Raw genomic sequence first — 23,751 nt, forward strand, 5'->3', positions numbered from 1 at the left:
AGAGCTAGAAATACAAAGAAAAGCAGAAGGCACACTCATTTACTGTAAGTAGGCACACACAAGACAAATATGGACTGGATTCAAATCCAGGTCTTCCTGACCCCAGGGTCAGCTCTCAACCTACTACAAGCAAAAATTTAAAAGCACTCAAGACCATTTTAAGAGCTTGCTTTGAATTCTTAACATGTAGTTAAAAACAAACTTTATATCTTTATGGTCATCTTCTGAAATTACATTGTCTCTCTCCCTTCCAAAGAACTATCCCAAGTAAAAAAATATCAGTAAAACTAAGCAAGATGTCTGGGAAAACCCCTGAAAGTATAAGCTTTTCAGTTTCATACTCATGGACCTCCAACCTATGAATGGAAGTGGGGAAAGAACATATATACTCTTATATATTTAGTTTTAAAATATAATTTTGCATTTTATTTTAGTTCATCTTTCCCCAAACACTGTTATATTTTATTAGATTATATATGGACAAACATTTAAAAACTATGGAATTATATATTTAATGATTTTATTGTACTGAGTAAAATCTACCACAATTGCAAATCTCACCATGGGCTGAACTTTTGTAAAGAATGCTAGATGTTAAAATTAAATATGATATTCCAGGTGAGCATGTCCTGGAACCATCAATAATGCCAAATCAGAAAATGGTAAAGTTTCATTTGAGCCTCCAAATCATAAAATAGGATCATTTGATAGACTCCAATACAGGTGATTGGGGAGCAGGGGTAGCTCTAAAACATAAAATTCCTAAGTTCTTGGTGGAGCCACATGCACAATATATAAAGAGGATAGGCTGGGCATCAAAGCACAAAAGAGGATATATATACATATATATATATATACATATATATGGAGAGAGAGAGAGAGAGAGAGAGAGAGAGAGAGAGCGCATCTCCTAAATAATCAAAGACAGAGTAAAGAAATGAACTCTACAATAGAGACTACAGGAAATTAAAGTGTACAAAGAGTCAACAAATGTAGGGGTACAGAGCAGATTTTCCAAAAAAATAAATTCAAAAATACAAAATGTAGGCTAAGTAAATGTAACATCAAATGAAATAAGGTAGGGATTCTGGATAGTCTTTCAAATTAGGGAGTTCTAGATGTACCCTGCTTCCAGAGAGAGAGAGAGGCTTCAATGACAGAGCAGAAATGTTGCCCCACCACCCCAGTGGAGCAAAGAGAAGCAGAAGCTCTGTTCTAGAAAGTGTGGTGGAGATCAGACTTTGATCATCATCTAAATACAGCCTGGATTTGAGGTTCAGCAGACTTCAAATAACTCCAAGGAAGGATCTGGGAACAGAATCTTAGGAGAAGAAGTTTGTCATTCTGGAGAAACTGTTAATGGTCTTGTCTAGAGAGAGACTGCTACAAAGAAAAGGTACTAAGAGAACTTCTTTCCTGAGAGACTAAAAAAATTAACTACATTTCCTTAAAGAACTAAATTTAAACCACACAATTCATGGTTAGAGGTGACTGTGACCTCTCACTTTTATACATTTTTAAAATGTCTAAATATGTATTTGAACTGTTATTATACTGTTGATAAATATGAAGCCAATAATACTATTTACTTAAGCCTATATGACAAAATAAATTGATATTGAGAGATAGCAAAACCTTCAGGAAAAAGTTGTTTCTACAATTTATTTCATAAACTGAGGTGGGAGATTAGAGATAGTGGGTTAAATAATGAGAAATATTGTGCATTTCTCTGAATTTATGAGTAAATATAACAACAGAATCCTTTGATTTCCTTAGATCTCAATGAACATCATGAGGAGTCAAGGGGCAGGCTGTGGGATAGGGACTGGTCTGACTGTCAATTGATATGGTTGACCACATCACCTTCTCTGGTCTATCTAGGCCACCTGAAGGGGTCCCCTAAACCCCAGTGGGTTTAAACCTCAACTACATTTCCTACATCCCTCAGTTGCCAGCCCCCCCCTTCCACTCCCCACAATTACTTTGGATCAATTAGGTAATATACCAAATGGATATCTACATGTGCTTTCCTCTGACAAAATAAAAGTTCATTGAAGGCAAGAACTTTTTAAAAAACATTTGTCTTTATATCACTCAAGTCTAGCATTAGCAGCTGCTTGCATGATGATGGATTGACTATCTACAGAATCTCATGGACTAAAATTTCTTTGAGGAAAGTTAGACCAAGAAGGATATTAAATTCTCAAGAATGAAATTCTGAATACACAAAAGAAAGCAATTTCAAGACAGAAAATTGGGAATTACAGGAAGAAAGTAAGATGGATGAAAGGAGAACTCATTAATCAACTTAGATTCTTTAAATTTATATGTAGAATACGGAAGGCAGGGAATAGAAGATGAGCAACAACAATTAAAAAAGCATGGCATCATCCTGTAACAATAATTTCAGGACCACACTTGGTCCTAGAAAAGAGATGAGAAAATGAATTCCCTTTCCCCTTCTCTGGAGGAGTAGAAGTCTGTATCCATATATACTCTTAGGTTTAGTTGATGTTTTGATTAGTTTTGCTTAACAGTCATTTTCCCCTCTCTTCTTTCAAAGAAAGGCTGAGTGGAGAGAGGAAAATGGGGATTATATTCAGAAATGAAGTTGATATAAATATTTTAAAAATTGTTTTTTAAAAATAATAATGCAAGGTCCACTAAAACCTTTGAAGAATAAGAATAAAAAAGAGGTTATTTTCAGATTTTTTTGAGAAAGAGAGGAAGACTAAATTAGTGCTATGACTGCTGTGAAGGGCAGATGGGATGATGATAACTGGCAAGAGAAAGAAGGTGGTTTCATACTGATTATACTTTTTTTCTGCTAAAAAGAACAAATATCCTTTGGACTAAAAGGAGTGAAATGACTTGGGGGGGGGCTGTTTTTAGAGAATTGAAATAGTTGAGGTGTTGGGTTTTTTAAATATCTAAATAGTACTGTTGAATTTAACTCATCCAGTCTGCTACATTTTCAATCACTGAAAGAATTGTCAGATCTGATTGCCAGATATCTTTACCAAATCCTATCTGGGGGCTGTGAATAGAACCCAGGGCCTGGAGTCAGGAAGATCTGAGTTCAAATCTAGCCTCAGACACTTAATAAAATGTATGATCTTGGGCAAGTCACTTAACCCTGTTTGCCCCAGACTGTCAGATGAGCTGCTGGAGAAGGAAATGGCAAACCCCTCCAGTACCTCTCCCAAGAAAATCCTAAGTGGGGTCACAAAGAGTAGTACACAACATCAGATATTTAAAAGATCTTAGAGAAGGGCAAAATGTATCAATTTTCAAAAAAGGAGGGAGAGAACAAAGACAAACTTAACTCTAGGCCGAGTAAATTCAACTTTCATTCCTGGCAAAAATTCTACAAGGAATTATATTAAAGATGAAAAGGAGGCAATAAAGTTTGTTGACAAAGAGTTAATGTGGCTTCATCAAGAATAATCCTATTCCCCACCTCACCTTTTTTTTTTTGGCATGGTTACTAAACTGCAAATTAGGGTAGTGTTTACCTAGATTGTAGCAATGTGTTTGATAAAAAGTATTTCATGCTATTCTTGTGGATAAAAGGAAGACTATGAGTTGGACTACAATAAAATGGGATGAGCCCAGAACTAGTTGAAAGGGCAGGTTTAGAACAGACACTAATGATTAATTTAGTAGATCTCCCAGGCAGTACCTCAGGGGTCTGCACTAGGTTAGCAACATGGTATTTACCATTTTTGTCAGTGTTTTTTTTATTGTTTTCAGAAAGATTTTATTAATTTGTATTGTGGAATTTTTTCATTTATTTTTTTATTGAAGATATTATATTTACAATTTTCCCCCATCTCACTTCTCCCCCCCAGAAAGCAATCTGTCAGTCTTTACTTTGTTTCCATGTTGTACATTGATCCAAATTGAGTGTTTTTACTAAAAAAAAGCATAGATGGTATATTGACCAGATCCAAAGATGGCACAAAGCTAGAAGGAACAAGTAATCCACTGTTGATAGTAGAATCAGAATCCAAAAACATTCAATAGTCTAGAACACTGAGTTCAATCTATGTAGTTGAGATTTAAAGGGTTAGAATGTAAAGTCTTATGACTGGGCTCAAAAAAATTATAGATAAAGGAGAGTTATTTTTAGATGGGAATCTGGAGGATAATAGATCTTGAGTTTTTAATGGATGGCAAAGTCAATAAGAATCAACCATGTGGGATAAGGAAAAGGTCTGTTTCATTTTCTTTTGGTGTCCCCAGCATTTAACACTTCCTGGCACACCCTTAATAAATGCTTTTTGATTAATTGATTGATTGACTCATATGGTAGCCAAAAAAAGCTAATGGGATCTTGGCTGCATTAAGAGCAATATAGCTTCCAGGGGCAATGATATGAGAGTCCTATCACTTTCTGCCTTGATGGCCAGGATGTGTATCAAGGGAGGTTCTGGGTCCCTCCATATTGCAGGAATATGAATAAACTGGAGACTGGCCAAAGGAAGGACACCAGGATTGTAAGGGCTTAGAGTCCATGCCATTTAAGAATTGTCTGAAGGAGTGTGAGAAAACAGAGAAATCTGTAAGTATCCAAAGGGCTTCTTACAGAAGAGAGGTTGGTCTTATTCTATTTGGGCCCTAGAAGGCAGAAACAGGAAGAATGAGTAAAGATGACAAGTCACACATTTAGTCTTGGTTAGAACTCTCCAAGGTCAGCTGGTAGCAGACAGTTACCCCTTCAATGTGAGCACTTAGACATTGAAAGTCAGCAAATCCCACGAATCAGGCTTTTTAAAAATTGTCTAGATAAGAAAGTTATTTGAAACTGTTAATAATACAGATTAAATATTTAGGGGTTTGGGGGAACAATCACTGATGAACATTCACCAATCCATCCATGCAACTTCCCAGAAATTGAGTTGGATGCCCTTCTCCCTCACTGCATGTCTTCAAGAATTGAATCAACAAGTATGTTTGTAGTAAGTAGGACTCATTCTTTGTTGGGATAGGTTGAATTAGATACCTGCTGAGGTTCCTTCTAAGAAACTCTAAGATTCTCTGATTCTGGAAGACTCAGTAGAGAGATCAATAAAACAAATATATAGAGATAAATGCACTTTAAAACAGACTGCTGGGGTGGGAGACTTCAGGCAATAAGAATATTTTTTCCTAAAGTTTATCTAAACCATCAGTGACTTCTTTAGAATTCCTTCCTTTTTGCCCTCAACTGAAATGTCTATATAATCTTTGAGCCCTTGTATCACACAGAAGTTAAACTCTTGTAACTCTGAAAAGAAATGTTACATCTGGCAATTCAGGAGATATATTTTTCTCCTTCCTTTTCTCCTCTCCACATCCTGCCTGCTCCATGTCCATGCCTCATTATTCCTTTTGGTGCTGTCCCTTATCTTTGAATGTTTTCTGCTGCCAAATAAACACTGAGACAATTTTCTACTTCCTATCCACTAGGCAGTCATCCTTTCTTCCTTCATATTCTTCCACGTTCAGAGAAACCATTAAGCACAGGAAGATATAACCCTTGACAACCCCCAAATAACCTTGATTCTGGAGGATTTGGCCATCTCCATTCAAATCTGCTGCTCTTATGAGCTGTATTTTCTATTTAACATATGTTTCAGGTAAAAAAAAAAAGACAGAGAAAGAGAAGGATAGTGACCTCTCTGTATAAAGGCAAGCGTGTGCCAACTTCAGAAATCATTATTGGGATTATGAGATCGGCAAAGGAAACACAGCTCCCTCAGTTACAGAAGATGGGCAATAGGGGCAGGATTTCTTCATAGAGACCTTCTCCCCTTTCCCCGTTCACCCCCAAATTGCAAAGGCGCTGCTACAGTTCTGCTTTCCTGCCTCCCCCCCCACCACCTCTGTTTCTCTATTTGGTCTTAACAATGTGCTGATAGCAGATTGGAAATGACCGCCCAGCCCAGCTCTCTGAAGTGCTCTGTCAACTGGAGTCAATTTTTTTTCCTGCAGCTTTCTCACAGATCACAGAAGCTAGACAAACGTATCCTACGAGAACGGGGAGAGGAAAAGATGAAAACCACAAACCTGAGCCAACCAGCAAAGAGAGTGCCCGGGACCCGGTCCTGCATGGGGGACAATGGTGCCAACTGCCCAGAGGGAGCAAGGAGGCAAGAGGAGTGGGCAGCATACACAAGGGGCCTCAGGAAGAAGAGGCAGGCAACAAGAATTTAAGTGAGATTTCAAACGATCCTAGAAACCAGGTTTTCAAGGTGGCTTTAAAGTATTCTGAACATAGAAAAAAAATGGGATTTTGGATTTTTTTAGTTCTGAATGGATAATGAAAGTGGGAAGGCAAATATTCAAGAAGTTAAACAGGCTAAACTCTTTAGGGGGAAAAGGTCGCAGCTGTGTGTGTGTGTGTGTGTGTGTGTGTGTGTGTGTGTGTGTGTGTGTGTGTGATGTGTTCGTGTACACTCCTTAGAGGGAGAAAAAAGGTTGAGGATCATTGGTTGATGTGTGTCTATGTGTGTTTGTGTGTGAAAAAAGGTTGAGGATCATGGGTTGATGTGTGTCTATGTGTGAAAAAAGGTTGAGGATCATCTGTGTGTCTGTGTTTGTGTGACGTGTGTGTTTGTGTACACTCCTTAGAGGGAGAAGGTTGGGAATCTCGTGTGTGTGTGTGTGTGTGTGTCTGTCTGTGTACGTCCGTGTGTCTGCGTGTGTGTGTGTGTGTCTGTGTACGTCCGTGTGTCTGCGTGTGTGTGTGTGTGTACGTCCGTGTGTCTGCGTGTGTGTGTATGTCCGTGTGTCTGCGTGTGTGTGTCTGTGTGTGTGTGTGTGTGTGTGTGTGTGTGTGTGCGCCCGTGTCCGGCGCCCGGCGCCACCTCGCACTCCGGGCACGGCCTCCTGCCCCGGCTCTGCCCCGCACACGGAGCCGCCCCCGCCGGGGGTCCCGGCCCGCCCCGGCCCGCCCCGGCCCGCCCCGGCCCGCCCCGCCCCGGCCCCGCTCCCCGGCCGCGGGTACCTGTCGGCGGAGGGGGCGGCCGCCGGCCCCGGGAGGCTCAGCTTCTCGGGCGAGTCGGGGCTGAAGTTGACGGCTTTCCCGGCTTCGCCCTTCCAGTCCCTGGGGGAGGGAAGGAAACTAAGTTGGGGCGCCGGGCCCCCCGGCCCGCCCCCGGCCCGCGCCCCGGCCCGCGCCCCGGCCCGCGCCCCGGCCCCGCACCTGGAGCTCAGGGGCCCGTCGGCCGTGAGCCACAGGAGGTAGAGGAACAGCAGCAGGCTGGCCAGCGCGGGCAGCAGGGCGACGGCAGCCCTCATCCTGGGCGGGAGGAACAGCAGCAGGCTGGCCAGCGCGGGCAGCAGGGCGACGGCAGCCCTCATCCTGGGCGGGAGCGGCGGGAGCCGCCGGAGGAGCCGCGGGAGCCGCCGCCGGAGCCGCCCGAGCCCGCGCCCTGCCCAGCCCGCAGCCGCGCCGCCGAGCCCCAGCATTTAAAGGCGGCGGCGACATCGGGGGGCGGCGACAGCCGAGCCGCCCGCCCCGGCCCGCGGCCCCGCCACGTGCCCCGCCGCTGCCCGCGACCCGCCCCGCCGCCGAGGAAACTTCCGCGGGGCGCCCGCCCGCCCCCGCCCCCGCCGGGCCGTGGGAGGCGCCGATCTCAGGGGGCCGCGGGCGGAGAAAGAGGCCCTGCCCTCGAGGGGCTTCCGCTCTAGCAGGCCGCGGGGCGGGGGGGGGGGGCGGAGAAAGAGGCCCTGCCCTCGAGGGGCTTCCGCTCTAGCAGGCCGCGGGGCGGGGGGGGGGGGGGCGGGGGGAGGGGGCGCGGGCGGAGAAAGAGGCCCTGCCCTCGAGGGGCTTCCGCTCTAGCAGGCCGCGGGGGGGGGGGGGGGGGGCGCGGGCGGAGAAAGAGGCCCTGCCCTCGAGGGGCTTCCGCTCTAGCAGGCCGCGGGGCGGGGGGGGGGGGGGGCGCGGGCGGAGAAAGAGGCCCTGCCCTCGAGGGGCTTCCGCTCTAGCAGGCCCGCGGGGGGGGGGGCGGGGAGGGCGGAGAAAGAGGCCCTGCCCTCGAGGGGCTTCCGCTCTAGCAGGCCGCGGGGCGGGGGGCGGGGCGGAGAAAGAGGCCCTGCCCTCGAGGGGCTTCCGCTCTAGCAGGCCGCGGGGCGGGGGGAGGGGGCGCGGGCGGAGAAAGAGGCCCTGCCCTCGAGGGGCTTCCGCTCTAGCAGGCTGCGGGGCCGCGCAGGGGGCGCGCGGCGCGGGGGGGGGGGGGGGCCGGCGGAGGGTCAAGGGTCAGGCCGGGCCGAGAAGGAGGCCGGCCTCGAGGGATTGGCTGGGGCGCGGAGGGTTCTGTCAGCTCTGGAAGAAGGCCCGGCTCGGAGGGGGCCACGTGGCACGGGGGGGGGCGACCCGCCAGCCACGGCCATGGAGCCTCCCGGGGGAAGGCGCGCCCCCGGAGGCCCCCGGCACCCCGTTTGCCTCAGTTTCCTCACCTGTAAAATGACCCAGAGAAGAAAAAAAGGGAAACCGCCCCAGGATCTTTGGTAAGAAAACCCCACATGGGGGGCGGCTAGGTGGCGCAGTGGACAGAGCACCGGCCCGGGAGTCAGTAGTCCCTGAGTTCAAATCCAGCCCTGGGGCAAGCCGCTTAACCCCATTGCCTTGCAAAATCTAACAAACAAAAACCCCAAATGGGGTCAAGAGAAGAGTTTTGGACAGGAGAACCCAACAGCGGTGTGCTCTGGGGTCAAGCTGAAGGAATACCTTTAATGGGAGGGGATTTTTAGGAACTGGAGAGCAGGACTCAGCCCTTCTGATTGGGAGGCTGCTCCCGGTTTAATAGAAAATGAAGAGAATAAAGAAATAATAAGACTTATTGTAAACTCACCCAGGCAAACAGAGTCATGCCCGTTCTTTTGGTGCTTCTTTTATTTCATTTAGGGATGCTGGTTGGAATGTATGTCAAAAGAAAACAATGCCCCCTCTAAACAAAAGCAGAAAATAGGAATGTTTAAAATGTTAGGAGGAAGAGAGAATTTGAAGCTCAAAAGTTTTAAATATTGAATATCTTGAAATGGAATATTTACCTGTAACTGAAGAAAATAAATAAATGAATGAGTAAAAATGAAGAATTAAGTAAAGATAAAATTAAATTAAATTAAAACTAAGTCAACTTTAATAAAAAGGCCACGAGTCAGTATATATAACCATCAATGCAATAATAATCAAGGAATAGCTGCTACTCCTGTGTAAGATTGACATATTTGGTTAATCAAATGGGAATTAGGCTCATGGAAACATAGGTGTAGACCTGGAAGGCCCTTTTGAGGTCATCTCATTCAATATGTTCATTTTGTTGTTCTTCAGTTGTCATTTCAGGCATGCAAACCTATTGGGGGTTTTCTTGGCAAAGATACTGAAATAATTGGATATTTCCTTCTCACATTCATTTTACAGATGGGGGAAACTGAGGCAGAGGATTAAGTGACTTGACTAGGGTCCCACAGCTAGCAAGAATCTGAGGCAGAACTCAGGAACTGGCTCTCTATCCACCCTGCCACCTAGCTGCCATGCTCTCATTTGACCAACAATCAAGCTAATGCTAAGAGACATTAGGTGACTTGTTCAAGATCTCACTATTGCAGTATCAAATCCCCATCCTCTTGACCTGGAGCTATTCTCCTGCCGCCAGGAAGTTTTAGAATCCTTCCAATACAATTTCTCTCACAGATGTATTTGGAAGGTTTTGTTCTCTTTTATGTTACACATGGCATTGTTATCTATATGGAAAGGCAGGCTGAATTAGGGATATATTTTGGCAGTTTTATTTCTACTCTGAGGAGAATTACTTAGACGTTTCACGCCAAAGATAGTCTCCAACAAATAAACAGGGCCTTATTGTCCAAGACAGGAGGCTTCCCATTTTAGCTGATTTACTAAACTTTACGTTCTTGGCCTCGCTAGATACAAGACAACAGCAGATTGCCACAAATGAAGTCTCATTTTTATTAAGCCAATGACTAGCAGCAGGAGACTTTTAAAAACCCATCTTAATTGAAAAATTGATTATAAACATTCAATGGGAATTCAGAACTCACTGTTAAAATTTGCCCTTGAGCCTTAGCCTTTAAAGAACCAATGATTTAAAATATTAGGAATTGTTTCCCACGCTTCTGATGGACATCCTGAACTCCTAAATAGAATTCTTTAAATAGTCTCTGTCATTCATTTTCAATCTTGTCAAAAATTGAGATGCCAACATATATATATAAATGTGCTATCTGATGACCACTGGGTTAATGGGAAAAACAATCTTTTTCTATATACAGACACCATCCTCGTCTCCCCAAAAGAAAAGATGTTCTCCAGTGATTTCCAAGTCATTTGGTTTAAGACTCTGCAGTATCAGATATCTTTAGCTAGCAGGAGAATTGCACTTTCACAATGTTAAATTACTCAGTTGTGGAAGAGAGGGCAGGTTTGAGAAAGCAACAGGAGGCTTAGGGAAATCACCCAAGACAGTGGAAGAGCCATCTTTGACCTTGGAGGCTCCTGATGGAAACCCCATCTCCAATGGTTCCTTACCTGTATAACCTTAGTCATTCTTTCATTCTCCTCAAGCCTATTTCCTCCTGTGTAAAATGAATTGCCTGGATTAGGTGGCCCAATGATCTAGTGAATAATAATAATAATAATAATATCAAATCTTTGAATTCAAAAATTCAATATAGCTAAGACAGTTATACTTTGAAACATAAAAGATACTGTAATTTTGAGAAACCAACAATACTATAATGGAAAGTATCATCATAGTCTGGTTCAAGCAGGCTGCAAGGCTGACTTTTTTTTTTCTTTTCCTTCATTATCAATGAAACATGCCATCTTGAAGAACAGCCAGGGCTAAACTGGGAGACTGGGTTCTGGTTCCAGCTCTGTCACTCATCAGCACTGTGACTTAGATGTGCTAACATTAATTTTTTTCCAATTAAAAATATTTTATCTTTCTTCCTACCTTCCCTATTTAAAAAGGGGAAAAAAAACCTTTTCTGAGAAATACAGTCAAGCAAAACCAATTCCCAAACTGACCATGTCCAAAAAAAATCAATGTCACATTTTCATCCTTACTCTATCACCTCCATGTATATAGCATGTTTCATAATGGAGCCTCTGGAATTTTGGTTGGTCATTGCATTGATCAGAGTTCTTATGTCTTTTAAAGTTATTTGTCTTTAATTATTTTTTTTTGGTTGAGGCCATTGGGGTTTAAATGATTTGCTTAAGGTCACACAGCTAGTAAGTGTCAAGTATCTGTGACTGAATTTGAACTCAGGTCCACCTGATTCCAATGTCATGGCTCTATGTAGTATGCCACTTAGCTACCTGGAAAAAAAGTTGTCATTAAAATGATGAAGTTAATATAGAAATTGTTCTCTTGGATCTTCTCACTTCACTCTGCATTGATTCATACCAGTCTACTCAGATTTCTATAAAATTGTCCCTTTCATCACTTATTGCACAATAACTGTCCATTACATATATTTACCAGAATTTTTCAACCATTCCCTAGAAGACAGGCATCCCTTTAGTTTCTAATCCTTTGGTCACATAATTGCCAAATTGTCTCTTCTTATACAAATGAGTCTAATCCTCTTTCTTGATCTCTTTAGGCAATAGGAATAGTATTATGACAACATAGGGTACCCACAGTTTATTAACATTGGGAGTGAGAATATTTGCAAAATTAGAGGTTTGGATTAAAAGATCTTCCCTGCTTCAGATATAGTAGCTGTGTGACTCTGGGCAGGTCTCTTTACCCAGTTGTGCTGGAGAAGGAAATGATAAATCATTTCACTATCTTTGAAAAGAAAACTCCAGGTGGGGTCACAAAGACACATGACTGAAATGACTTAACAACAGCTCGAAAATAGTTTTAGGATTCTGATATAAATATTTCTGCCTAGAAGAACTGAGTGTCTGTTTTTGAATTTAAATAGTTAGAATTTTCTCTATTTCCTATATATCTCAAGGGGAATTTTCTAAAATCAAAATTACAAATTAAATCAATATAGAGTATTAGTTTAAGAGGCTTTGTGGTTAAATGCTTGAATAACTGACCTCCAATTACTTTTGTAAGTCAATCAAGGTCATATAACTTGCCAAAGGTCACACAGTTAGTATCAAGTATCTGGATTTGAACTTGAGCCCTCCTGAATCAAAGACTACCACTCTATCTACTGCACCATATAGCTGCCCCTGCTAGCCTCTAATTTAGGAAAATTCAGTCTAAATTGGGTTCAAAATTGGCTGTGTGACCCAAAACAGGCTATATAAAAAGCAGAATAATTGTTGTTCTACAATGAAAGACAGAATATTTCCACTGGAAGTTCCTAAAACCAATGAAATAATCCATCCAGATTCCCCTAAAATTATTTTGAAAGATTTTTTTTTTTACTTTACAAAAGGATTCCTTGTAGGTTTCCTTTAAATGGACATCTTCTTTATTAAAAATGTGATTTAATCTGCGTGGAATGCTTTAGAAACAAATCCACTGCAGAACCTTTTGACATACATACAATTTTTCAGAAATACAAATATTGCATAAAAAGAACTGAATGGAGGATTTCAAGAGCTCCTCCCAACCCTGGCTTCCCTGGTTTCCTCCAAGACTTAACTCAAACCCCATTTCTACAGAGATCTTTCTCAGGGACTCTGCAGTTCTCCCTTCTCTCCCCTAGGGTCTTCTCTATCATACTACCTGCCATTTACACTAAATATCTTGAATGTTCAGAGCAATTTTACTGTGATCTACCCCATTAGACTGTGACCCTATTAATGCCTTTCTTTGTGACCTTGGCACTTAACATAGAGCCCAGTCCATATTAAGAGTTGAATAAATAATTGATTATGATAATTGATTATGATCAAATCCCCTTTTTTAAGTAGGTCTATATTAGTAGCATGTCCTTTGGAAAGAGGTCAGAGTGCAAGTCCATCCCCCCAACCCCGTATATTTCATGGAATAAACCCTTTATACCCCACACTAAGATTCCTAGCCAAGCAGTCAACCAACAAGCATTAATTAAGCACCTACTGCTTGCTAAGCATTGTCCTAAGTCCTGGAGACCTAAGACTTAGGACCTCAAGAAGTTTACATTCTCTAGGTAGAATCAACACATGTAAGTCAGAATAAATACAATAAATGCAGAATAGGTAGAAGGCAACCTTGGAGGGGATGGCCTTAGCACTTGAGGATGGATAGTCTTCTTTCCATTAAACTATCCTCCCTCCCCTACTCCTGCTGAACTCCAGGTCCAGGATTCTTTCTATGGTTCCATTTAGCTGCCCTTGGTATAAGAATCTGGAACTCCTGATCCCATGATCAAAGAACTCAACTTATTAACCTCATTTTACTAATTAGGAAACTGAGGCTAAGATTATAAATGGAAAAAACTTTGAATTTTCAACTTAGTCCTTCCTTTCCATCATATAACAGACTGTAACTATCCTAACTTTGGGAGATTTAGTAACCATGGTAGTGAAAGCCTATGAGACATTTCCTGGGTCACAGTAGAGATCTCAGCTGTAGCACGTAGAACATTCCTACTTCTGCAATTCGAGACTCATTAGGCAGGATAGTCTCTTAATAACCTACGTGGTTCTGCAACCTGCTATAAGAATAGATTTTCAAATATGACCAAACTGTGAACCAGAGTGGAAAAATATCATCAAAATACTTAAAACTTTCATCTACAGTTTATGGACTGGTTATAATTAGCAGTTTCGAATTCCTCTATATCCTGAATTTTTACAGCTCAACATTTGTATTCCTATTATGTCTGAAAAGAAATAGAAAGAGTCAGATTTCTATAGGCTCAAAGCAATGAACTCAACCAAAACACTATTCTTTCCTACTCATCCATATGTCCACCAAGATGGATGTGATTCAAATTAGTGGAAGGCTTGCATTTGGTTTAACAAACACAGTTTTCAAGGCAAAATTTTTCTCTCAGATATCGTATCAGAATTGATATGATCATAGGACATCAGAGCTGAAAGGAACTTTAGACATGACCTAACCCAATGTCTTACAAATGAAGAAACTGAGGAATAGGTTGTAAATGTCTGAGCCGGGATTGTAACCAAAGTCGGATGATTCAAAATTCAAAGCTTTTCCCATTATAATCTTAGCCTCAATTTCCTAATTAGCAAAATGAGGTTAACAACAGCATCTTATTTCAAAGGTTACTATGAGATGATTAGATGATATATTATATTGTACAATGCACAAAATATTTAAAGCACTGTGTAAATTTATTGCTGTTCAATCCTGTCTCACTCTTCATGATGCTATTTAGGATTTTCTTGGCAAAGATCCTGAAGTAGTTTTGCCATCTCCTCCTTCTCCAATTCATTTTACAGATGAGGAAACTGAGGTAACCAGGCTTAAGTGACTTGCCCAGGGTCATACACTAGTAAGTGTCTGAGACCAGATTTGTACTCAGAACTCAGGTTGCCAGATCTGGCGCTCTATCCACCAAGTCACCTAGCTGCCCATGTAAACACTTGGCATTATACTACAGTGCTTTTAAGGAAAAAGTAATTTGTCCTGCTGGTAACTCACTTCTATGATTTCACATTCCAAGGTTAAGGAAAATCACTTAAAGGATTTTGACAACTAGTGTTTTTCCCACTCTCAAACTTTGGGGGTGGCAGGGTGGGGGTTGACATGAGGGACAGGAGGAGCCAAGCTATAGACAGTTCTGCCCTTAAATTATAGCATGCAGCTTCTTAATTTGTTCAAACTAATAGGGATAAAATTATAGGTCTCAGTAAAGTATAATAAAACTTTAACTACTAGCACAAACAAATTAGAAATATAAACAAAACAAACATGAACTTTTGAAACAATTACTTGAGACAATTTACAATATCAAGCCAAATAGTTTTTTTCTTGTAAATAATAGAACTATTTATTTTTATTTGAAAAAAAGCCAATGGTCATCATAAAGGCTTCTTATAATAGTCTAGATGTGAATGGAAACTTCAATCACTAAAGACAGTAGGACAAAGCACAGTAAAAGAAAGAAGTAAAAAAAATTGAATATTGGCATCAAGCTGAAAAGCTATTTTTTAATGGCATAGAGCTCTGGACCATATTATTCCCTTCATTTTCTTAAACTGTAATTAGGAATTTTAATTTGGTAAATGCTGCATATTCTCATATTGAACCCACAATTTTATGAGTTATCCAGTAACAGGGTACTGTGGAAAGTTTCCTGACTTTGAAACCAGAGAACCTCAGTCTGAACCCTGGCTCTGCTACCTACGAATTATGTGACTTTAGGTCAGTCCTTTAACCTCTCTCAGCTTCAGTTTCCTCATTTGAAAATAAAGGATCCAATGGTCTCTAAGACTCCTTCTAGCTCTAAATCTGTAATCTTATGATAGTTATTCTGACTTTGACAGAGAATGAAACAATCCCTCAGAATATCAAGACAATCAGGTTCCAGTGGGTGAGACAAGTATTTGTTGGTCAGTCATGTTGGGCTATTCATGACTCCATTTGGGGTTTTCTAGGCAAAAAACAGTGGAGGGTTTGCCATTGCCTTCTCCAGCTCATTTTACAAAGGAGGAAACTGAGGCAAACAGGGTGAAGGGATTTGCCAGGGTCACACAGGGACACACAGTGTCTGAGGCTGGATTTGAACTCATGAAGAAGTCTTTTTTTGGTTCTAAGTTCAATGCTCTATTCACTGAATCACCTAGCTTCCCCATCTAAGTATATGTAGATCTATATTAAATATATATATATATATATATATATATATACAGACATGCACACATATACACAATATACACATATATGCACACTAAGTATATGTTAAATAAATGAAAGGGAGTCAAATGTAAACTAGTTTGAGAGAGAATACACTAGTTTTGGGTGGATCAGGAAAGACCATTCTTAAAGGGTCCTTGAGCTGGATTGTAAAAGAAAAGAGAGAAATGTGTTGGAACAGAGATAATGAGAGAGTGCATTCTAAGCCTGGAGATGGGAGGTGGACTATGGAATACAAGGAACAGAGATGGCCAACGTGGCCTGATCACATAAGGCAGAAGAGGGAATGAGGTCTCTGAAGCTAGAAATACAGGTAGGCATCAGATTGTGAATGACCTTAGAAGCTAAACGGAGAAACTTGCATCTGATCCTGGAGACAATAGTCTTAAGAGACAATAATCTCCACTATTTCCTATTCCAAGTTCTCATTCATCATATACTATTATTTTTAATGGAAAGAGTTGTAAGTAATTTCCTGTAGTAAAAGCATAACTTAACATTCAAACTTTCTGGTGATCTATTATTAATCAATAAATTAGTCACTTAAAATTGTTTTGATTTTTGACATTTAAATTTCCAGAAAATTTTTGCCATTAATCTATTTGATTTTATTTGTTGATGTGAAAACATTCATTCTTTATAGGAGTCCAATCCACACAGATAAAACAGGTGTAATTTTCTGAATGCACTTAGAACATGCATTGTCCTGTCTTCTGAGTGAATATTGAATAAAGGGTATTGATAGCAAGTGAGATAAGGGCAGAGCTATCACCCACACTATGAAAGAGGAAAAATATCTTTCCCTAGAAGTCCTACTCTTTCTCCCTCCTCATACTACTTACCTTTTTATAAGCACCTGTAACTATTTCTGCAGCCTCAACAGAACAACATTCTTGCACATGGTCCTAGACAGACTCAACAAGGGAGGTGAAAGGTAACAAAAATAAAGTTCTTCTATTTTGAAATGTTTTGCCTGGGGCAAGACTGTTCCTTGAAAGCAGATGCTCTCTTTGGGGGAAAAAAATGTCATCTTATAGCTTTTATAGAGCATTCCTGAACCTATTGTCCTTTTTTCAAAGAGAGAGTGAGGAACATAGAATGAGGTTAGGAAAAAGACTACTACAGACCATTCTCTCCCCCAATGTATTTAAAACTAATATTCATTTTTGTTAATAAATTCCTTTTATTACAAATGATCCTGGGAAACCTTAGACCATCCATTCCTCAAAATCAAATCACTATAATTCTCAAAATCATATTTCCTAACACCTAGTTAATTTTAAAGGGCAGATATATGGCTCAGTGGATAGAGCATTGGGGCTGGAGTTAAGACTCATCTTTTCTGAGTTCAAATTTGGCCTCAGGACACTTACTAACTGTGATCCTGGGCAAGTCAATTAACTGTTTTCCTTGGTTTTCTAATCTGTAAAATGAGTTGGAGAAGGAAATGTGGCACATTGTAGTATGGAGTCATGAACTCCATGGAGGAAAATCTCTAGTAGTGGAATGCTTCATAGCTCTATAGATGGACCTGTGATTTTAACATTTTTGTCAATAGAATAAATGGCATGCTTAACAAATGACAGATATTACAAAAGTGGGAAGATCAGAAAGCATATTACAATCAGTGTCCCAAAAGTTCTTGACTTGGATAGAACAGTAGACTAATTCTAATAAGACAAATTTTAATAGTAATAAATGCAAAATCTCAAATTTGAGTAAAACTCTCCTAAATATTTGGAGGATATAAGGGTGAATGGCTAGACAATAATTTTTATGAAATAACTGTGGAGACTTTAGTTTACTCCAAATTCAGAATGAATTAATGGGACAGCCAGGCAGGGCACAATGCTAATGTAGTCTTAATTTGCATTCCAAGAGACTTGGTTTCCAGAAGGAGGGAAAAGATTGTTCTATTCTAAGGTGCCTTAGAATATTTACAGTTCTGAGCACCACATTTGAGGAAGAATCCTTATAAATTAGATATATCCAGAGAAAGACAACCAAGAGGGTGAGAGGATTGATCACTGTCATACAAAAATAGACTGAAGAAATTGGGAATATTCAGCTTGAAGAAGAAGGGAATTAGGTTAGAAATGAAAACTAATTTCCAACATTGGAAGGACTTTTAGGTGAAAGAGAAATTAAATTTGATCCTAGAAGTTAGAACTGGGAAAAATAGGTTGGGAATTATAGAGAGACAGGTGAAGGTTCATTGAAACATGATACCTTTGAAGGCAATGTGTCTTTTCTTTGTTTATCTTCACACAAAGGCTAGAAGACCAATACCTGGAGTTGCTGTAGATGTGATTCATGCTCAAACACAGGTAGTGTCTACCTGGTCTCTCAAGTCCCTTCCATTTCTGAATTTCTGTATTTTTGTGTCTCTATGACAAGAAGAGGAAGAGGTTTAGAAAAAGTGGGGAGAAGGTACCTCATACTTTATTAACAGTCTTAAGGTCATCAACAGCAACATTCTGATTCAAAAAAATACTTTGGTTGATTGATTATATGCTAAACACCCACCCTAGTCCATAGAGTGCAATCTATGTCCCATTAGTAAAAATATTAATCACACTATACAAAACACATACATGTGACTTATAACATACTAAACTGGTATAATTTTATCAGGTTTTATTTCCACTAGCTGTTTCATTCTTCAAGAAGAAAGCGCTTTTAGATGAGTTGCAGATTCTTGATCATACTGGATGATCATGGCTGTTTCATTTTTAATGAGAGGGAAGAAATCAAAGCAAACAGTGAAATCACTCAAAGGTGTTGGGTTTAGGCATACTGAGATGCCAGTTCAAACTGCTTCAATCTCTACCTGTGGCAATTTCTTTATCCCATTTTCCGTGACCCATTGGCAGTCAGTAATGTAATTCTCCACACTTATTCCTGAGAGGCTAATTTACAAACCTAGTCTCCAAATCAGTTCCAGGACATTGGTCCACCTGCCCTTTCTCAATTCCTCGAGAGGGAAGGAAAAACTCATAATACAGTGGAAGATATGAGGTTGAAATCAGTTTTTTTTAATGTTTTAAACTAGAATAAAATGTACACAGGGATATGACAAGGAAATGACAAATTTGGAGGCCATGGAAGCTTGTGAATACCATCTGTATTCTAAGCAAAGGAAGTACATGATGAGATCTGGGTCATCAGAGGGAGCACCAACCCAATGAAATCAGAGATCTTTGAAATATTCAAGTGAAATATATACAAAAGAAGACATTCCAATGGCCCAATGGCCTACCAAGTATTTATTGTACTCTTCTAAATATAGATATGTATTATTTACTCTACAGAGCATGAAATATTTACTTAGGATTTTTTCCCTAAAAAGACATTGTAAATTATTCAGTGTCCACTCTATTTCACTGGTTTCCTGATACAGGTAAAAAAATGAAATAGATTTCTTGGATCTTTAACAAAGCTTCAAAAATGTGACTCTTGAGATCCCACCAAAACACACTTCAGAATAAACAAATATCCTCATGAGGATCCGATTATGCTTGAAGTCAAACAAGGGATAATAAGATACAGGTTGGATATGTAGAAAGTAACTACTTCAGGGTTAAGAAGTTGAACCCTGATGAGGATACGAAAAGTAAATTTTTCAACTCACTATCACATCCTTGAAGGACTAATAGAAAAAATGGAAGACAGCCCACTCTCCAAATTTTACAGAGTTTCAAGACCAGAGACTTAAAGATTTTCATTCTGATCGGGACTCTTAGAATAAATTCAACTGTCAGATGAACATCAAAAGTTCATTTATTGTCTGTATTGGTTCTGATGTTAGGGGGGGGGAATTCTTGGTTACTAATAAGCCACTGATTTTTAGAACCCTTATCCAGAAGCAGGGTTCTCCCTCTCCCCTGTTTCTTATTGTAAGAGCATATAAATAATACTTTTTCTGGAAAGCCACTGGGAATGGAATATTTGGGATTTAAACTCTGATTGCTATATTTTAAGAAGACATTTATAAGTGTTACCTCTACTAACTTACTTAGCAGGGTGCTTTGCTAACTCATTGATCAAAGCAGTGTTCCAATTTGCTTTTACCAGGAGCAAGAGAGTTATAATTCTCTCCATGTCCCTATGATATGCAAAGAGTGATTTCTCTTTTACACCATGAGATAACCACATGTTTACATATCTTAATTAGTTTTCTCTAGGATGCACAGTTTGATGAATGAGGATTGGCACTATTGAATGATGCCCTTATTCCACCTGTATCCAATTGCTACTGGTTCTATTGAATTGAAAATTCATCTTAGAACAAGTATGCTATTTAACAGCTTATGATAATCTACATAAACTGATGCCAAATAAAGAAAGCAAATGCAAGAAAAATGATATGCACAATAACTTTTGAGGTTCAGTCTAGAAGGGGCAAACTACCCCCAACAGGATGAGTCAAGAAATGATAAAGGATCCTGGTGGGGGGCATTGTGGTATAAAAGAGAAAATGTTGGTTTGTAGCCAAGCTGGTTTTGAATCCTTTTGTAGACAGTAAGACTCACATAGCAAATCACATAGCATCTGAACCTCAGTTTCCTCATCCACAAAACAAAGGTAAATAATAGCATCTCTTTCATAGAATGGTTGTGATGAACAAAGGAGATGCCTATAAAGTACTATGCAAACCATAAAGCATCCCAACTACTATGAGCTACTATTATGATCTTAATTCTGACAATGAACTATGACCTAAAATCAACAACAGGAAGCAAGGGTTTTAAACAAGATGGAAGAGCCGAATTTACAGAGATCTGATTCAAGGAAAATAGGGACCCAGAACCTCCATGACTACCCTTCAGAGACTACCCCAGGTCAAAAATGGAGAAGCCAAGCTTCTCCTCAAGGGCAGCACCAGATGGAATAAAAGACTAATGAATTTACTTCCTGGAAACCACCTGCAGGCTAGAGGACTCTATGGCAAGTGAAAAATCACTTCTAAGGCCATGAAAACTCCAGTGAAGATTCAGGAGATGACTGTTCTTTGGGGAAGGCATAATATGGTGGTCATCAGGACATGGGCCATTGCCCAGGATCCGAGCATCACAGAGAAAGAGTTCACATTTCTCTGGAACAAAAAGACTAAGGCTTTCAGGAGGCAGCTTTTCCCTTCTAGCGATCCCAGGTTTGGGGCTCCCCAAAGCTCTGGTAGAGTTGTTCTACTTTGGACTCTGATTAAATAGCACTTTTAAACTTTGGGACTTCCTTTCAGTTATTTTTTTCTTTGCGTATTTGTTGTTTTTTTCTTGGCAGGGAAAAAATGTTTTCTGTGATAAGGAGGACAAACTTAAAGTCTGAAGAGCTGGGTTTGAGAGATCTGGCTCTCCTGAACTTTACTAATTGTGTAATCAAGGGTAAGTAATTCACTTCTCAGGAACTCAGTTTCCTTTTGTGAGCACTTTGGACCAGTTATTCTTTAAGGTCCTAGCTTTAATCTCCTATAATTCTGTAATTATCCCAATAATTCAATCCAAAAAGCATGGAAGTTTGACTGGAATCGCTGGAATAATTCAGGCAGAGCCAGAGTTTTCTGTCTGTCTTATCCACACAACTCCTTAATTATCCTCTCCTCTCTAGCTGTGAGGTCTTGGCCAGTGGGAGGTGAAAGGATTTTTCCATGGTCCCAAAGTAGGTTATTAGCAGTTGTGGACCCAAGAATCTTGACTGTCTCCATAGGAACCCATCAAATGGTTCTTCCCCATGGTTTCTACAGAGTTGGCCGAAGAGGTTTGTTTTTTTTCCCCTTTCTCTTCCTAAAAACAGCTGCACGCTGTTGCTGTCACTGAATGATTATTACCTTCTGCCTAGGAGTTGCTGTATTTCCTACTATATAATTTGGAGCAGGGCGTGGGGGAGGGAGTTTGTTGCATGAAAGCATTTAAATAAGCATATTAATATTATAACGACGACCAAGGTTCACATTTTCAATTAATTTCACATTTTCAATTCAGTTCAACTAAAATTTATCAAGTACATGCCAGATGCAGGGGCCATAAAGATAAACAGTTTTTTGGTTTTGAGTTTGGGGCATTTTCTTTTCCGTTCCCAAATAAGTAAAAAATTGAAATCACACGAGAAGAATAGATCTTGCTTAAGAGAAAAAAAAATTAGACATTTGACTAATAGCAGGGATGTTCTGAAGACTGAAATGTAACATTATTATGAAGTCTAAAGTTATCGTCAGAAAATGAGTTGCCATTTTAGGAAAGAACCTTTTTTTTTTTATCAAACCAACCATCAAATCTAATTAAGCAGATCTAAAACGGAAAGAATATTATCAGACATAGCTAAGGAGGACTTCTCCGGTGTGAAACAGAACACACCATTTGACAGGAACCCAAAGGAAGAGAAATTCTTTGTGCAATTTCAGTTAGCTTTTTTTTTTTCCAAATAAGAGTTCATTTTTAGGAGAGATGTCAGATATCTGCAGGATTAGGAATTTTAACAACAACCTCATTGTAAAAGGACAGCATGCATTTTAGAAGAATGGCTATCCATGGGGTGGCCAGATGGCGTAGTGGATAAAGCACCAGTCTTGGAGTCAGGAGTACCTGGGTTCAAATCTGGTCTCAGACACTTAATAATTACCTAGCTGTGTGGCCTTGGGCAAGCCACTTAACCCCATTTGCCTTGCAAAAACCTTAAAAAAAAAAGAATGGCCATTCATTTGGATTTTATCCAAGAAGTTTTGGTTACTGGAAGTAACCAAATGGCTACTGTACCACCTAGCTGCCATAGCAAACCTACAAAATAGGGATAATGCTCACAGCTCTTATTTCCCAAGTTTCTCGTGAAGATCAAATAAGATAACATATGCAAAGCACTGAGCAAATAAAAAAAATGCTGACCATTATATTCAAAATTGCCCCACCTGTACCATGTTATTTCTCCAGAGGCAACATGTAGCCATCCACAAAGAAAGTGATCTATAGCCTCTTCTGGTCATCTGGTCTTAGGCTTCCTTTTAATACTTATTGATGAGACTTGTCCTGGTGGGTCACTCTCATACATGGGTCTCCTCCATCTCTGATATATTCTATCCCATAATGTTGGAATGTACTACCTAGGAGTTAATGTTTAGGAAATGTTTAAGCTAGGCATGAAGGCAAATGCAGAAACATATTCAGAGTATATGAAGAGAAAGTCCCACCTGCAGAGGAGGACAAGTGCAGAAGCCATGTCACTGACCCAGGTTGACCTTCAGAGTTCAGTCCAGGCATAGGAAAATCGGCAGGAATCAGGATGAGGGTAGAATGCTGGGAATAATGTCTCCACATCTGGAAAAGCTAGATGAAGCCATGCAATTATCTAAGTAGGGTGATAGGAACCAGTCTTAAGAGGGACAAAGAATCTTCTGGGTCATCGGTCCAATTGCCCTCATTTTACACACAAGGACACTGAGGCTCAGAGGGGTTACTTGACTTGCCTAAGAGTACACAGATGGAAAGTGGCAAAGATGAGATTCAGCTCCCCTCCCCAAAATAGGGATGATCTTCCCTTTACCTTGATATTAAGCAGCCTCTTAGGTATGAATGAATAAAACTTAGCAAGTGCATATTGCTTCTCATATCAAAGCAAATTTCTTTAGAGTATTTAATTGCAATAGAGGACAATATAATAAAGTATAATAAAAGCATCAATAACAATAGCTAGCACTTATTTGAGTTTTGCTAAGCACTTTACATATGTTATCTTATTTGATCTTCACGAGAAACTTGAAAAATAAGAGCTATGGCAGCAGTGGATAGAATATCAGCTCTGTAATCAACAGGACCTGAGTTCAAACCTGATCTCTGACACTTAGAAGCTCTGTGAGGAGAAAGTGAGGCTAGTGACTTAGCACAACACCCCCCACCCAACCAACACTTAAATCCAATTCATGGCATTATCTCTCTGATATCGTGGACTTCTTTGAGAACAAAGGACAAACAGAAGC

At 40.4% G+C, this 23,751-nt stretch overlaps 1 protein-coding gene and 2 long non-coding RNA genes across 5 annotated transcripts in view; 1 reads left to right on the forward strand and 2 right to left on the reverse strand.

Annotated features, from left to right (window-relative positions):
* Positions 1 to 7,299, reverse strand: part of ST8SIA6 (ST8 alpha-N-acetyl-neuraminide alpha-2,8-sialyltransferase 6) — a 114,882-nt gene extending 107,583 nt beyond the window's left edge. For 2 of the 3 annotated variants that reach the window (XM_074192938.1, XM_074192936.1), the window contains exons 1-2: positions 7,190 to 7,296; positions 6,992 to 7,090 (exon numbers count right to left, since the gene is read on the reverse strand). In XM_074192938.1, the coding sequence (XP_074049039.1) occupies positions 6,992 to 7,090; positions 7,190 to 7,284 (194 nt within the window). In that variant the 5' untranslated portion in view covers positions 7,285 to 7,296. Of the gene's footprint in view, positions 1 to 6,991; positions 7,091 to 7,189 lie in introns of all 3 variants that reach the window. The other variant, XM_074192935.1, reaches the window with a different exon arrangement.
* LOC141493680 (uncharacterized) lies at positions 4,065 to 6,258 on the forward strand. The gene is made up of 3 exons (XR_012470283.1): positions 4,065 to 4,215; positions 4,454 to 4,564; positions 5,977 to 6,258. It is a non-coding gene; the product is annotated as an uncharacterized LOC141493680 (long non-coding RNA).
* A 9,693-nt stretch (positions 7,300 to 16,992) lies between the features above and the next one.
* LOC141492552 (uncharacterized) lies at positions 16,993 to 23,242 on the reverse strand. The gene is made up of 3 exons (XR_012469960.1): positions 22,966 to 23,242; positions 22,687 to 22,878; positions 16,993 to 18,175 (listed from the first exon to the last, which is right to left on the reverse strand). It is a non-coding gene; the product is annotated as an uncharacterized LOC141492552 (long non-coding RNA).
* Between the last annotated feature and the right edge of the window lie 509 nt (positions 23,243 to 23,751).

The sequence above is a fragment of the Macrotis lagotis genome, chromosome 7 (assembly GCF_037893015.1).
Source record: "Macrotis lagotis isolate mMagLag1 chromosome 7, bilby.v1.9.chrom.fasta, whole genome shotgun sequence".
Classification (NCBI taxonomy): Eukaryota; Metazoa; Chordata; class Mammalia; order Peramelemorphia; family Peramelidae; genus Macrotis; species Macrotis lagotis.